At 28.1% G+C, this 15,757-nt stretch overlaps 2 protein-coding genes across 2 annotated transcripts in view; both read right to left on the bottom strand.

Annotated features, from left to right (window-relative positions):
• Positions 1-3,951, bottom strand: part of LOC119670629 — a 43,321-nt gene extending 39,370 nt beyond the window's left edge. The window contains exon 1 of the mRNA XM_038080961.1: positions 3,850-3,951. The gene's annotated coding sequence lies outside the window, so the exon portion shown is untranslated. The remainder of the gene's footprint in view (positions 1-3,849) is intronic.
• The window catches only part of LOC119666871 (putative ATP-dependent RNA helicase SoYb), a 24,053-nt gene continuing 9,960 nt past the window's right edge, over positions 1,665-15,757 (bottom strand). Inside the window, exons 4-5 of the mRNA XM_038076150.1 lie at positions 3,850-3,950; positions 1,665-1,754 (exon numbers count right to left, since the gene is read on the bottom strand). Of these exons, the coding sequence (XP_037932078.1) occupies positions 1,665-1,754; positions 3,850-3,950 (191 nt within the window). The remainder of the gene's footprint in view (positions 1,755-3,849; positions 3,951-15,757) is intronic.

The raw sequence follows: 15,757 nt of genomic DNA, 5'->3' as shown, positions 1-15,757 counted from the left end.
ATGCTGCATTTGTCCTCTAATTTCTTTTGATTTATTTCATTAGCTTTTTTTCTTCCTGTATTGTACATTTTTATGACGTTGCTGTTGCTGCTGCTGGTGTTGTTGGTGTTGTTGCTGCTATTTTCTCAGCTTAACATTTTATTTGTTAAATTGTTTTTCTAAAGATTTAAAAATTTTTAATTGAAAATCAACAATTAAAATTTTTTCTACCAAGTGTGTAACGCCAAAGGCTATTTGGTGCTGAGCTGTAGAAATATTGCTATTGTACGTACTCGTATTTGTTATTGCAGTTGTAGTTGCAGTTGCAGTTGCAGCTGAATATTAAGTAGAATTTGCTGGAACTCTATTCGTATAAGTTTGCGTATTTAATTCTTTACTATATATACACATACTGAAATGTTGCAAACAAGTTCATTACATAAGAGAAGCAGCATGTGATTTAATGCATTCAAGCGGAAAAGTAAAATTTAAACATCAGCAACAGCAGCACCAACAGCAACAGCACTAGGCAATAGCAACAGCACATATATATATATATATCATATAATAGCAGCAACAACTTTAAGTATTGCTTAATAAAATTGCATTCATAAAATAACAGCAATTAAAAATTGCATTGGTGTCTTATATGCACTTGTGTTGTTGTTATAGTTGTTGTTCTTGTTATATTGCCAACATCTCTGATTTCTCAGAATTTAAATTTTCCTATTAATTTTATTGAAGAAATTCGGTGTGCAATAGGCGCTTCAATGGTTCTAAAGCTCTAAATTGTATATAAAATAAAAAGTATTTCGAAATTATTTACTAAAGTGCTTATGGGAAAAGTATGAGTTGCTTCATGCAAATGAACATAAAGTTTAATAATTCAATAATAAAAATTGTGTAGTTAAAATTTAAAACTATAAATTTAATTATTTGCAATAACATTAATGAGGCAATCGTAAATTTAATAGAAGGCAATATATACTCAGTCATAAAACAAGTAGAACTCGCCATTTCCACTTAAGTGTAATTAACAATGTAAAAATAAAAATAAAAATATATATATGTACATGTATTTATATATATATGTATATACTGTACATAAAATCAATGAGAGAAAATATTTTTTTTCGTTAAAGACAGAAAATCCGAATCAAATTTTTTAGAAAGGTACCGATAAAAAATGCTATTAAAAAATAGTTAGCTAGACAAATAACATAGATTTGAGTGATTCCGATTTGTAACGGAGTACAGCAAACATCAGATTTTATATACAGGATTATACTCTACACAGATAGAAGACGTTGTGTCTTATGGCGAGAATGCTCTTTTATTCTATAGATATAAATAGTTTTTTAGGAATTAAGTTCTAACATTAGATCTTATATATAACGTCATTCCATAAACCAACAGTAGGTGCGAGGGTTAGAATGCTATCTTATTGTATAGATATAAATAGTTTTTAAAAAATTAAGTTCTAATAATGAGCATGATAAATTAGTGAAAACTGTGTGATAACATTACTACGGTGATTCTATACAATACCTGTACTTGACACCATGCCACTGGAACTACTTTCGATACACAATATTATGTAGTCAAAACAGAAACTCCCGTAAATCTTGAGCATTTTAAAAATAGAATTCTAACTAATACCTAGGCGTGTTAGCGTACCACAGTAACTACTGTAGACGTCCACAAAACAAAATCTCCTCTAAATCGAATAGTGGACCATAGGAAAAGAATATTACACCTTCAATGGTATTTACAATCTAAAAAAATTATACAGAATAATAGACAATAATAGAATTTAATATTTTATAGACAAAATAACTCCAAAACCACTATTGATGAGTACTTCTACTCGAATCAGCTTATAGCCAGCAAAAAATTCAATTAATTAAAAAATTATAATAATTATGATGTTGCAATTAAGTTTTGTTCTAACCTCTTATTAAATACAATAGTATATATTAAGTAAAATAGTCGTTGCAGTTTATAACTATTTAAATTAAAATCAAATTTGATATAGATTTGTCTGTAACAAAAAGTCTGACTGTATAACTAAAATTGTCTTAGAATTCTGTTCATAGGCCCCATGGGCTGTGGGGCTGATAAGTTACAAGAACACATCAGCTGTTGAATGAGCGGAAAACATTCTGACTACTGGAAAGCTCAAAAATTTTAACGGTTACACAAAGCAACCGATTAAGAGAAATCTCGGCAAATATAGAATCAACAATAAAGGAATGATTTTAAGCTCTAGCAGAAAAGATATAAAAATCTATAACTTTACTCAGTAATGGTCGCTATATCCTAAAATATCATATAAAATATATAGCTGTAAATGACAGTGAGTCCTGAAGGGTATGTATGCGAATGGAAAAATGATAGCTCAGATATTATAAACATCAGAGGTTAGGGTTAAACGGAAAACACATAATTTATGGTCTGGGTTTGAAGACTCTAAAGGGTAAAAGATAAAAGCTAAAGGTAAAACTCAACTCATAAGAGATGTTAGATTTTTTAATAGTCTAAAATTTGGTTGACTTCAATAGAAGGTTGTTCAATAGTTCTTTTTAGTTTTTAATTAGAGGGTATGTTATAATCGAAAATAAAGTATAAATCACTTCCAACAGATGATGAATTTAAGTTCTAATTTCAATTAAATTAATTTTAAAATTTAATTAAACTAAATAAAATCGATAATTTTAAATGTAAATTAAATTCTAATTTAAACACGACACCAAATCAAAACTTACAAAATTTTTTTTTAATATTTCATTATTTAAATTGATTAATAAATAATTATGGTTAATGAATTAAATTTATTTATGTTATTTTATTTTACCATAATGGGGAAGAAATTAACTTTGCTGAGAACTACTATAAAAAATTTTTTTTTTAAATCTTTAGATAAAACATATAAGACAATTCGATAAGAATTGTTTATAGTTGGCAATGTTGGTAGTTATCCTAGTAAATCTTAACGTAAATGCTGCAAATGCACTGAATCGTTTTTGCTGAAAGTATCTGCAGATAAAAATCCGTGCATCCTTTTTATTAAAATATTTGCAGCGCTGCAGCAGCGATTGTCGTTGCAAAAACATTTGCGAGAAAAAGGAAAACTGTTAGGAAAATTTTGTAAAAATACGTGGAAAATCATAAATTCAAATGAGCAAAAATATTTGTATAGTGACACATGCAAATCTGCAAACAAATATTGAACAAATATTTAAAATTTCAAATGTGAATTTCAAAATAAAATAGATTTTTTGATTTTCTCAATCTCGTTTTCAAATTTTTGTTTCGGTTTGCGTTTTTTTTTTTTTGTGGACTAAATTCTTTCAATATTGTCTGAGATACTCGTATATCTCAACCACAATTTCGCAAATATTTGTCTGTGACAAATATCGCGCAAATAAACAGAATCGTAAATCAGTTGACTAGAAAGTCAAGAAAAAATGGAAGAAAAAAATGGTAGATTTATACGCGATATGCCACAAAAATTGTGAATGGGCGAAATTCGGAAAAGGAAAAACCATCACGAAAATCTGAATGGAATCGAAACGTAAAATTTTGTTTACTTAAGGGAAGCACACAAAACAAGCAATGAAAATTTTGGGAAATTGTGCCAATAGCAGCTATGATACTCGTGCTATTGACTGTGTACCGTACACTCACCTGTCAGAAAAATAAGCATGAAATTAGAATTCGACACACAAAAAAATCTGAAAGAAAACCTTCAAGTGAAAAATAAAAAAAAAGTATAGGAAAAATGGAGAAGAAAACTCCTTGCCAAACTTGTGAAAACAAAGTGAATTGATGTATAAAAAAAATTATCATAACTTTTCTGGTTGTATTTACCTTTACTCCTTTCAGTATCTTTCCGCATAAATTTAGATAAGCGTCTGCATTCGATTTTCCCAAGGGTGCGTGAAATGATTTGTATGAACGACGGCGTACCTCTGAAATCAAACAAATAAAAAATTTATTATTATTTATGCATTTTAAATTTGATTAAATTTATTTTGCATTTCTGAAGACCTTTAAAAAAGGTTTCATTGGGTAAAGTGTAATTAATTAAAATTATCTGTAAATTTAAAAATGTTAAAAAATATTTTAATAATTACCAAAAAAAAAATACTATTTAATTTTCATTTAATTTTTTTGTGGACAATGAATGGGAACGGAATCAAGCATATACGTCATCTCTTTATGCTCTTAATATTTTGTGGACAAACTTAATAGTAGTTCTTTTGCTTAGCTATAATTTTAGGCTGTCCATGCACTTTGTTTGGACTGTCAAGTATGGTTTCTTTCCCGTTATTTCATCATCTTAACAAGCTGAAACTGATTTATATGGCAGAATGACGTCTATGCTTAGAAACATATGAGAACTGAAGTCAGATTCTTTGTGACTGACTAGACCAAAGAGAGAACATAAAGGTGACAGTTGGTAAATTAATGTGATATTAGAACAATATCCTCAATAGGCAACATATTGGCATATAATCAAAGGATGGAGTGTCTTATATTTGCTTAGGAACTGCGACTAGTTAGATCACAGTACTTTACCTATTTTAAGTAATATAAGAGAAAGCAGTCAGATTAGTATTAAGTATTTTAATTAGTATAAAGCGTATTAGTATTAATTAGTATCGATTTAGTAACATTCGATTTTCGCATATGACCTTTGCATGTCTGTGCAAATAATCAAGCAGTAATAAAAACTATTGCAATCAGAACGCTTAAATTAAGGATTGTAATTAAACATCGTATCTCACAAATCAGCATTTTGTATCACAAGGTTTCACTTTGTTAAATTCCTGGACAAGCAGCATATACAATGTGAAACCGATGACAACCAGGCACAGAGGTAGGCCAAGAACAAAATAGGATGAAAACGTGTATAGTGATCCAAGAACAATTGGAGTACTGAACTGGAAGAGAGTAGTTGAAATAGGAATAGATGGAGGCAGATAATGAGCGAGGCCAAGGTTCACACTAGACTGTAGTGCCAAATAAAAAGAAGTTTCTGGATGTAACGATATCTTCGGAAACGAATAAGTAGTTATTAAATAAAAATATGCTTATTAAAAATAAAAAAAAGGAGAAAAGGAGAAACCACAAAAAGTATAAATGCTAAGCTAAACTTTTCACTTCATTATTTATCTGTTCAATTTTATAGATTTTTTTTTTTTATTTGAACCTGAAGTCATTTTCACTTAAGGACTTAATTACTTTTGTAAATAATTTTTATGGACATTCGTTATTTTCTCAAAGCAGTCAATATTATTGATATATGTATACATATAATTAAATGTGTAGATACATCATTTATAAATAATTATATACATTACAGTAAATAAATATTAGCCAAGACCATAGCACTTAACGTTATTTATAAATTTATATTTTCTTTAAATTTAAAATTATTTTCAACCCTCAAAAGTAAATTTTTGAGCTTTTTTTTTTCTGATAAAAGTTTCTCTTTCAATATTGTGAAATTTAGTTCACTGATTTTCTGATTTTGCCTTGCCGGGCAGCCGGAATTCACTTGGCCATATTTTATTTAGAGTTAATTATTGTTGTTGTAGCTGTTGTTTATATGTTTGTTTGTTTGATTGTTTGTTTGTTTACTCATTTGGGCTATTGTAGTTATTGTTGCTTTTTGCTCCTGCAACAGATGTATCTGCAACAAATTTGTTCAGATTGGTGAAGTTTGTTTTTATTGTGTACTTATTTGTTTATTTGTGTTTGAATAAATAAAAGAAAAAAGTTTATTCAGTCAAAAGTTTTTCAATTAAAGCAAAATTTGAAAATTGTTTTAATTTTCTATTATTTCTATCGAAAGAACTTTCACATTAAAAGTATATATATACATAGATCTAATATATGTGCATGCATAAAAACCTAATCATATCCAAAATTATAATATGATTTAAACAACACTCCTTGAAATAATTTGGAGTAATCTAGAAAAAAAAATTATATCAGAAAATTTCTAAAATATGTATTGATGTAACCTAACTAGTAGATTGCCAGTAGATTCTCATAGAAAGAAGATTGTTAACTGCCAAATAAACACTTCGTTACAGACTAAAAAATTTTGGTTAATGATTTTTAAACACAGTTACTCCGTACCAGTAACATATGCAAGACTTGAGAACATGGACTTTACATAGAAAGAGGACTGTGAGTTGACACATAAATATTTTCCTACATTTTGAAAAACTCTGCTTAAAGATTTTCAAATACAAATACTCCATAACACTAACGTCCTTAAGCGGAGATGGGAAAGACAATTAAATAATTATCCCCTCTTTAACAATATCTATCAATATCAATTTAAATGCCTACAATCTATAATAAAAAAACTTAGTTAAATGCAAGAACATTGTTCAAAAAAAAATATTTTTTAGTATAGCTTCCGATGACACAATCCTTTATACAATCGTCAACCCGGTACTGCCTCGTACATTTCAGAAGTTAGGGGTAATTGGGTTTAGCATAGTCCCAAAGCGACAGTAATAATGAGAAATTGAACTGAATTCGAAAAAATGCTTTTTCATCGATGTTATGTTATGCAGACAGTCAGTGTTTCGTCAAGTGTGAAAATAATGTTGTTTTCAATATAAATTTAAAATTTGAAAATTAGAGAAAAAAAGAAATTTCTGTGCCTTGTCAAAAGGGTTATAATAGTGTTCACAACCAATAAATTGGTGTCAAAATCAGAACTTTTTAGAAAGAAATATATATAAAGTATTATCGCATATTCACATCAAATATATCAATTTTTGAGTACAGGCACGCAGAAAAAAAAGATGTTTTTTAGTATATCTCACTCTAGGCGCAATCTTGTCTATGTTATTACCTACATAGTAATAGTAATTACTTGATTCTTTTAAGCTTAACATTTTAATATCTAATTATTCTTAAACCAAAAACTTGTATGATGGTATAGTAAGAAACCCGAATTTACTGCAGTCATACAGTTAATTTAAATTCAATTAACTATGTGAGATGATAGTATACTGGTTGTTGAGTAACCGAGTCCCATAAGTTTTGGTTGTACTGGCGATCCAAAGTGATCCACTTAGGTCTATTGCCCAATGTGTTATAGTATAGGGACAACCTCAGAGGTTTAAAATCAGCTTGAACATTTGACAAAGTTTAAAATGCTATTTAATGTGAAGTTTTGCAGTTGAGCAAGATTCTCAAAAAAAGAAGTTCTTAGAGAACCTTTGTTCTGGGCAAGACCTAAGCAGTTGAGAAGCACTTTCATCGTCCTTTCTGCAACTGCGACAGATATAATTGAGTGTGAGATTCAACTTACTAACATGGTTTCCTAAACTGCAATGAGCAGTGAGTAAATCTACTACAAGACTGATATCTGTACGAGTCATCTCAATAAGAGTATGGGATTTACTTTTATTTGAACGTGGCCATATTTCATACAGAAACCTACAAAGCGTTGAGTCTTACCTCATATTATTAAAACGTTTAGCATAAAAATATCTTAGTAGCAACTGAGCTAATAGCTACGTAGTTAATTTAAAGTTAGTTGTCTTCTAACATTGTACTTTTTGTTGTGTATGAAGTTATTGTATGTTGTGATAGTCGATAGGAGCTTTCAAAGCATTCTCGTCTAAGGATCTGTTAGTGCTACACCAACTGTTATATTTAAGTTCAAGTCTACATTTTTTTCATTTTTTTATGGTAGAAGATCCACATTAAATTGCTTATAACACAAATTTTGACCTTAGCCATTAGCACTCAAATACTTATTACTTCCTGCTATGAAAACATAAACGACTTTGTTATGGATTAGTCTATCTTAGTTTTCTTGTAACTACTATTAGTATTTTCTTTAAAGCAGTTATAGAAGTTGAAAAAGTTGAAGAGTGAAGAAAAACTTTTTAAATCTTTTTATGGTCTGTCTGTCTATGTTATTTATTGTTAATTATATATTTTACATTACTTTAAAGCAATTTTAAGTGCCGCTAAAATTGTTTTAGTTAATTCTCTAAGTAATAATAAGAAAATTAAATTGTTTAAATTTTAAACAAATTAAAACATTAAAATACATTTACTGTACGAATGAACAGATTTTATTTGGAAAATAGCAAATCAAGCATGAAATGTAATTAGAGATGTTAGAAAAATATTTCATTTTCATAAAATCATATTTGAAACATCATCCTAATAATTATATTAAATTTTAATTTCAGCAACACGAGCAGCGTGTTCTTGCTCCAGAAAAAGGTAAAGTAATTATGTGTATATGCCCAGCCCGCTAACTGTGCTCTATGCCCTGGTAGCTCGTATCTGGTATCTATGCTGTATAGTACAAGTAGTTATAGAGTAGTAGCGCCTCTTTTACACGGGAAATTAAATTGCTGCGATGATATGCAACACTGAACTGGATTAATTATTGACTGAGCAATAACGAACAACGAGTAACGAGTAGCGAGTAGCTATAACGGCAGCATTAACGAGTAGTAGTAGTAGTAGTAGTAGTAGAAGTAGCAATAATTACCAAAGTATTGGTATAGCACGGCACAGTTCGTTAATTAAGCTAAGTCAGCCGATAAGTACAAATTTAAAATGAAATGAAAATATTTAAAGAGTAACTATCGATAATTGATGAAGGCTAGCTAAAGAGTAAGTTTAAATAGTATTATAATTACAATAAAAAAAAAAAAAAATATTGAAAAACAAAAATTTGAAGTAAAATAATAAAATAAATAAATTAATATAAAATGAAAATTATAAATGAAAATTATAAATGAAAAAAAAAGGAAAAATGCAGAAAATTAACAATTTCACAGTTTGTTAACTGCGAATTAAATATGTTGCAACATGTAAGACGCTAGCAGCAAAATTTGTATCGCTGCTGTGTTGCTGCTGCTGCTGCTCTTACTCTTTAGATTGCAGTTAAATTTGTTGGTTGTTATTGTAGATACTTTAATTCATGTTGCAGCAGCAGTTAATATAAAACGTGCATTTACAAAATTAAATTATAAAAGTGTTGTATTTTATATATAATATTTTTTTCTCCATCTTTTCGGATTAATAGTTTCTTTGATTTTTGCAGTTGTTGTTTTTCGGATTTTTTTGTTAATTCGTTTAAGTTTCAAGTGAAATGAGTTATTTAAAATGCAATTTAAATTAAGTTAAATTTCAAAGAAAACTCAGCGAAATTAGGTCAAATTCAAGTGCGGTTCAAAGCATAAATAAGACAGCGTAAATGATTATAGCGCAATTTGCCATAATTTCAAATGTAAATTTATCGCCAGAGTGCAGTTAGAATTTGCAGTACTCGTCGTACTCGTATTCATCGTATTCGTACTATTTGCATTTTATTTCTAATAAAACAGCTATGGCTTGAGGAAAATATAGTAGAAAAAAAAAATTATTTTTCTTTTTTCTTGAAATGAAATATTAGAGGGGAAAAAATTTATTTTAAATGCGTGGCGCATATAAAAAGTTTTGCTAATTTTTTACACTGGAATGCATAATTTAGATGATTTTAAGTTTCTTATGCATTAAATGAAGATTTAAGTTGAAAATATGAACGCATAAATGCACCAACACACACAGATACACACACATACACGCACACAGAAGTTAGAAAAAATATCTGAGCTAGCATTGAATTGTTCGTAACTCAATTTACTCGCAACTAAACTAAACTGAACTGAACTCTACTAAACTGTAATTAACTAACTTTTTTTTTTGTACAAAAAAAAAAAAATTAAAAAAATTATTAGTATAATAAATGCTTCTTCTTCTTCTACAGTAACTATTTAAATTGTAGTGCTGAGGTAGTAACAGTAGCGGATTTATGCAGCCCACATAAAAGGTTGTAACCGTAACTCTGCGCCTTTTGCTTTAAGAAAAATTAAATAAAAAAATTATAGTTTCTCTACATTTTAGACGATATTTATTATTATTTTTTTTTTGGATTTATTGTTGTTATTTTTTTTTATAAAATTGCTGTGATTTTCTTTCAATTTATAATGATAAAGTGTGAAAGGAATTCAATTTTTATAGTTACTCTAGCAGCTACTTTATTTGTTATTACAAGACTTCTTTCTATTCTTTCCAGTCAGGTTGTTTATGGTATTTAATAGAAAGTTAAACGCGTTTAGTTAGTTGCATGCCACAACTTGCTGCTTCTACAAAATTGTTAATCAAATTTAAATCTTTAAATTATTCTTTAAAAATTTTTTTCAAATATTTTTTTTTTTAAATATTTTAAAGAAATTTTTTTTATTTTCTTTTTTCAGTTTTCTCTAAACAGCATCTATCATCTCTTGTTTTTTTTTCTAAATTTTTTTATTTTTTTTTCAATATTATCTTTACTAATGTTGTTACAAATTGTGGCTTGTTCGTTACAAAAGAGTTAAAAATTATTACTATAATACCCCAAAAAAAAAAGAAAAGAATTTAAAAATATCAGAGAAAAAAAATAATATAAATGAAAAGTGGAAATAAGTGTTTAATTCACAGTCACGAAAATTGCTGCTCTACAGGAACCGGCGCATTAATTTAATTTGTACTCTTAAAAATCGGTTTTTCTTCTACTTCTTCTACTGCTCGAGTTTGACGTGTGCGTAGGCCTTGTCTTGTTCTTCAAAGTGTTGGCAAATATCTATAATTATAGGTTATGTGCCTATCACGTGATTTAGGATATTTAAAAAATGAAATACAAAAGAAAAAAATATATTAAATTGCTTTGTAAATTATGAATTTGATTATAATGTATATGATCAATGGAAGAATTTAATGGTTGCTTGTTCTGCGGTAATAATCAAGTGGAGAGAAGTTAGATTCAATTTATATTTTTGTGGGTTTAACTTAATGTTAGCATTTAAAATATCTGTTAAACATAAGCTAGCAATTAGATAGATTGCATCCACACTCACGCTAACTTGTTAAGTTTAAATATGTACACTTCAAAGTATATTTTAAATTATTTCTTAAATTGAACGATTTTTATATTTAGTTTGGGTTGGTCGGTGATAATGCATAGTAGGTAGAGTTTTCAGTTCAATCTAAGTAGAGCATAAGCGCAGTTTTATTGCCACACATCTGGAGATATAAGACATTTTTTGGTTGAAAATAGCACAGTTTTATAAAGAAGTTTATAATTCACTAATAATTCTGTTAAATCAGTAAAAAAGTTCTCAGTGTTCTATGTAAAAAACATATAAACAGCTTTTTATAATTACATACCCGACATATAAAATTTAAAAACGACTCAAAAACGTGTACCATATATTGTCCACTTTAAGATACAACATAAGATTTGTGATTTGTCTCAGATAAGTATACAATATATAACCCATATCAGAATAAGATAAGAAATACATGCTACAACTAAGTTCAGAACTTGTGTTACTACATGCATGGATATCATACTGAAATGGGACATAAAAAGAGGTATGTGACAATACACGATATGTGGCCAGGCTTAAATAAGGATACAGGGCAAGATCAGAAATACGTACTTCGTTTAAATTCAGAATTATTTTTAAAAAGGGTATCACATATTATGATTTGTGACAAGTCTTAGATAAAATACGCTCTATAAATTCCATATCAGAGGAAGACCTGAAATAGGTACTCGATCTGAGTTTAAGATTTAAGTCACTACAAACTTGAAGATACCCAACCAAATATTCTTTGCCTTGCAATATAGAACAAGATTTGTGATAAGTTTCAGATAAGAATATATTATATAGTACAAACTAAAGGAGAACCTATAATACGTAGTTCCTCTAAGTTCAGAATTTGGTACAGTTTCCGTAATGGGTGCAGAAAAGCATATCGTAATATATTTTCGGTAACAGTTTCGAATACAATTATGATGTGATGATGTAGCAATAAAAAAATTGATGAAGTAATAAAAAAATTCTTATAAGTCTCTGAAAATTATCAACATAACATATTCTTCAATTTTAAATAAAATATATACAAAGGCGTGTTAACCGAACTATTTTGTGTGACTTTTGAAAATAAATTTATAAATTCTGTACATATTATACATATACATATTATTACATATACTATTTAGTAGAACCAATGTATAGTAGAACTATTGACACTGTGCTTCAAATTTGGTCGCGTACGAGTTCAACCTTTAGTACTTGCAGTCTCAAGAAATTATTTACGAATATTTAAAAATAAGAAATAATACCAAATGACTACTGATGATAGGTATTTGGCAATACTCAAACCAGCTAAATATTCAATTAATTAAAAATAATAAAAAAAAAATTTTGTTGTTGCAATTCACTACTATTCGAAACCTCTTTATTAAATGCAATAGTTTCTATTAAGTAAAATATTCACTGTCGTCATAACTGACTTTAAAAACAAATTTAATCAAAACTTTTAATTTTAAATAATAAGAATTTAGCATAATTCACATATATCAGAATCTAAAAGTTATGAAGCACAATAATACTTTCTTCATTGTTTTTTTTTTTTTTTTGCTTAACGACAACTTAAATTACTCAAAGGAAACCCACAAAATCAACAAATCCATATGCATAGCGAAAATTATTGGCTTCCTTCATTGCAGGAGTGTAGTTATAGTTAAAATATATATATAACAAAAGGATAATATATACACATATCTACCAACATATAAATGTGCAAGTATGTGTGAAATTTGTTTGCAATCTAAAGCTTTACGTATATCACTTGATTTCGTAAATGTTCATTGAGCTAATTTGATTTCTCATATTCCAAGGGAAAAATATAAACACGAAAAAAAAATTTATTAAAAAAAAGCTGAAATAATTGTACGCTTGCAAGGATTCAAATTCCAGTAGGTAATAAAGAAAGCAAGGACAGCAAGCTACTGACCCTTTCTGTGTCATTGTCATATGTAAGCATGAAGGCTTGTAGTAGCAGACAGACGACAGTAAGACAGGCTGCTTTGTATTCACATATTTGTCTTTGGAGTACTAACTGACAAGGATAATATATATATGATTAAAGATACGAAAGAAGAAGCCTTATCAATTTGTCATTAAAATTTACTCCTCTTTTTTTCTGTTTTGGCTATAAAAAAGACTAAATGTAGAGGAAAATAATTGTTAGATGACATATAGTCACATAAGGTATATAATTTAATAAAGAAGAAGTATATAATAGTTATACTATTATAGTTGTAAATATATGTGCATGAAAAAGTATCTATTTTGAATAGAATGGGTATGTAATAGTAGATAAATTAATATTGGAAATAATAATGGGAAAAGATTAATAGTAAAAAATGTAACAACAAAAATTATTTTTTTTTTGTTTAAGCAATAATAATTTATATTTTTAATAAAGTCCATACTATTATAGTTGTAAGTATTTGTCCATAAAAAAGTATCTATTTTGAATAGAATGGAAATATAATAGTAGATAGATTAAAAGTAGGAATAATAATGGGAATAGATTAATACTAAAAAAATTTAACAATAAAAATTAATTTTTTTTGTTAAAACAATAATTATTTATATTTTTAATGAAGTCCATACAATTATAGTTGTAAGTATATGTCCATGAATGAGTACCTATTTTGAATAGAATGGGAATATAATAGTAGAGAGATTAATATTGGGAATAATAATGGGAATAGATTAATAGTAAAAAATTTAATAACAAAAATTTTTTTTTTTTGTCTAACCAATTATAATTTATCTTTTTAATTGAGTTATTTTTTTTTTGGACTGAATATATATACATTAATACATTAATACATTTTCAAAAGCAGTTTAAGCTTAAATACCGAAATTATTTCACAATAAATTTAATTTTTATTATTTTTTAATATAAAAAAAATAAGCTATAGTTTTCAAAAACAAAAAAGCTTATATCATATATAATTCTCTATAAATTCTTAAAGTACTTTGAAGATTCTTTCTAATATAATATATTCAGTCACAATATTAAACGTAACAACAGCAAGGAATCCTTTTATTATTGCCCACTAAGTAAATAATTAAATACTTTTTTTTTGATATATTTTTTTTATTATTGTACTTGATTCCTTTCCTGCCAATTTGCACTAATATTAGCAGTGAATTGTATCTCGAAAAAAGTATCAAATTACTCTTTCATAAGGACCTTTTCCTTTCGTATTTGTCTTTAACTACACTTTTGAGGTTAGGAGTGCACAAGTACGTGAAAGTACGAAGAGGAATGACCACTACAGTGGTAAAGCACATGTGTGTATTTAATGCACATACGATTTTAAGTACAACTCTGCGTTTTTGTGGGTGTTTCGTTGTGATTTTGTTTATTTTGAGCCAATCATGCATACACAATAGATACACAAATGTCTGCATTTCATATTAAATGAGCCACTGACACAAAAGCAAATTACTATTATATATCTGTATGGTTTGCTGGTGTTTTTGACTGTGAGGATGTGAGGATGTAAGGATGAGAGGATGAGAGGATGAGATTGTGTGTATAGAATGGATAATTGCGTGCGAACTTTACTACAGATAATGTCAGATACTACATAATTTATTCATTGTACTGCTCAGTAACAAAAGAATTGACAATGACGTTTTATTCTCACTCGAAATGTTAATTCAAGTACGTAAATTAGGTGACATTTAACTGCAGTTCACGAATTCTATTCATTAATTGTCTGGCATGTACTTGTAGTTTGGTTATTCCAATTGATTAGTCTATTTGAGATAAAATAATAGATAAATAATTTCGTATTTAGTAAAGTTTATTAGAAGTAATACAAAATTCGAATATAATGCTGCTTATTAGATTTATTATATTGTGTGGTGAAATACTGCTGTGAAAGGATATAAATTAATTGTCTTTTAATGACAGCTTATAGAATAATATAGCACTAAATATAGTATATGGTATTATATAAATATGCATTGGCCACTTGTAGTGCAAGATTTATCTAAAATAAAATCATGATCTGATCAATAAATACAGAAAATAATTATAATGCCATAAATAGATCTGGTTCATATTCGGGTTTAACGTGCACTAAACTTGTAAGATAAAAGTTTACTGTAATTGCAAAATAAATGTCGTTAAAAATGTCGTAAGCAATAAGACCTTTCCATATAATATGGTACAATAAGAATTTAGAGCCATAAAAAGTCTGTAACTCAGACCAAATTATAACAGCTACGAGTGATGATGATGATTTCAAGATCGTTTATGATCCGATTCAGTTCAAAATTTTCAAACCTGCAATGGTTCGGTTCCTGATTCGATCCTTAATCGCTTGAACTACACTAAAAAGTCAAAGTTTCTTCTTGATAACTCTAGTACTTAAAGAACAAAATTGAGGTCATGGATATTGAGAAACACTATGAATAAGGCTTTAGTCAATACCAGGTTGTAGTTATCGATACCAAGAACGATGGTAATAAGTTAATGAACGTTTTTGAGCCGGTTCCGTCCGAAATTTTTAAAGTCGCAATGGTTGACTTCCTAATTCGCTTTATGGGCTTTATTTGACCCGAAAATTAAAATCCACAGGATTTTACTATTTTAATGGAACTGCTAACCACTGAATTAAGATACTCATAGATTTATGTTTCTTTATGATTATTATCGTGGATTTAATTATATTTTTAACCACATCCAGTGAGAATATAATATTAACAAGGTAAATGACTTTAATTCGAGGAAAGTACTGCTATTATTGCAGGTCTTTTGGGCTACAATTAACTGATCACAAACAGAAGACATTCGTGACAATAACCAGTGACAGTGCCTT

The sequence above is a fragment of the Teleopsis dalmanni genome, chromosome 1 (genome assembly GCF_002237135.1).
Source record: "Teleopsis dalmanni isolate 2A chromosome 1, ASM223713v2, whole genome shotgun sequence".
Lineage (NCBI taxonomy): Eukaryota > Metazoa > Arthropoda > Insecta > Diptera > Diopsidae > Teleopsis > Teleopsis dalmanni.
This window is presented reverse-complemented; position numbering and strand designations above follow the sequence as displayed.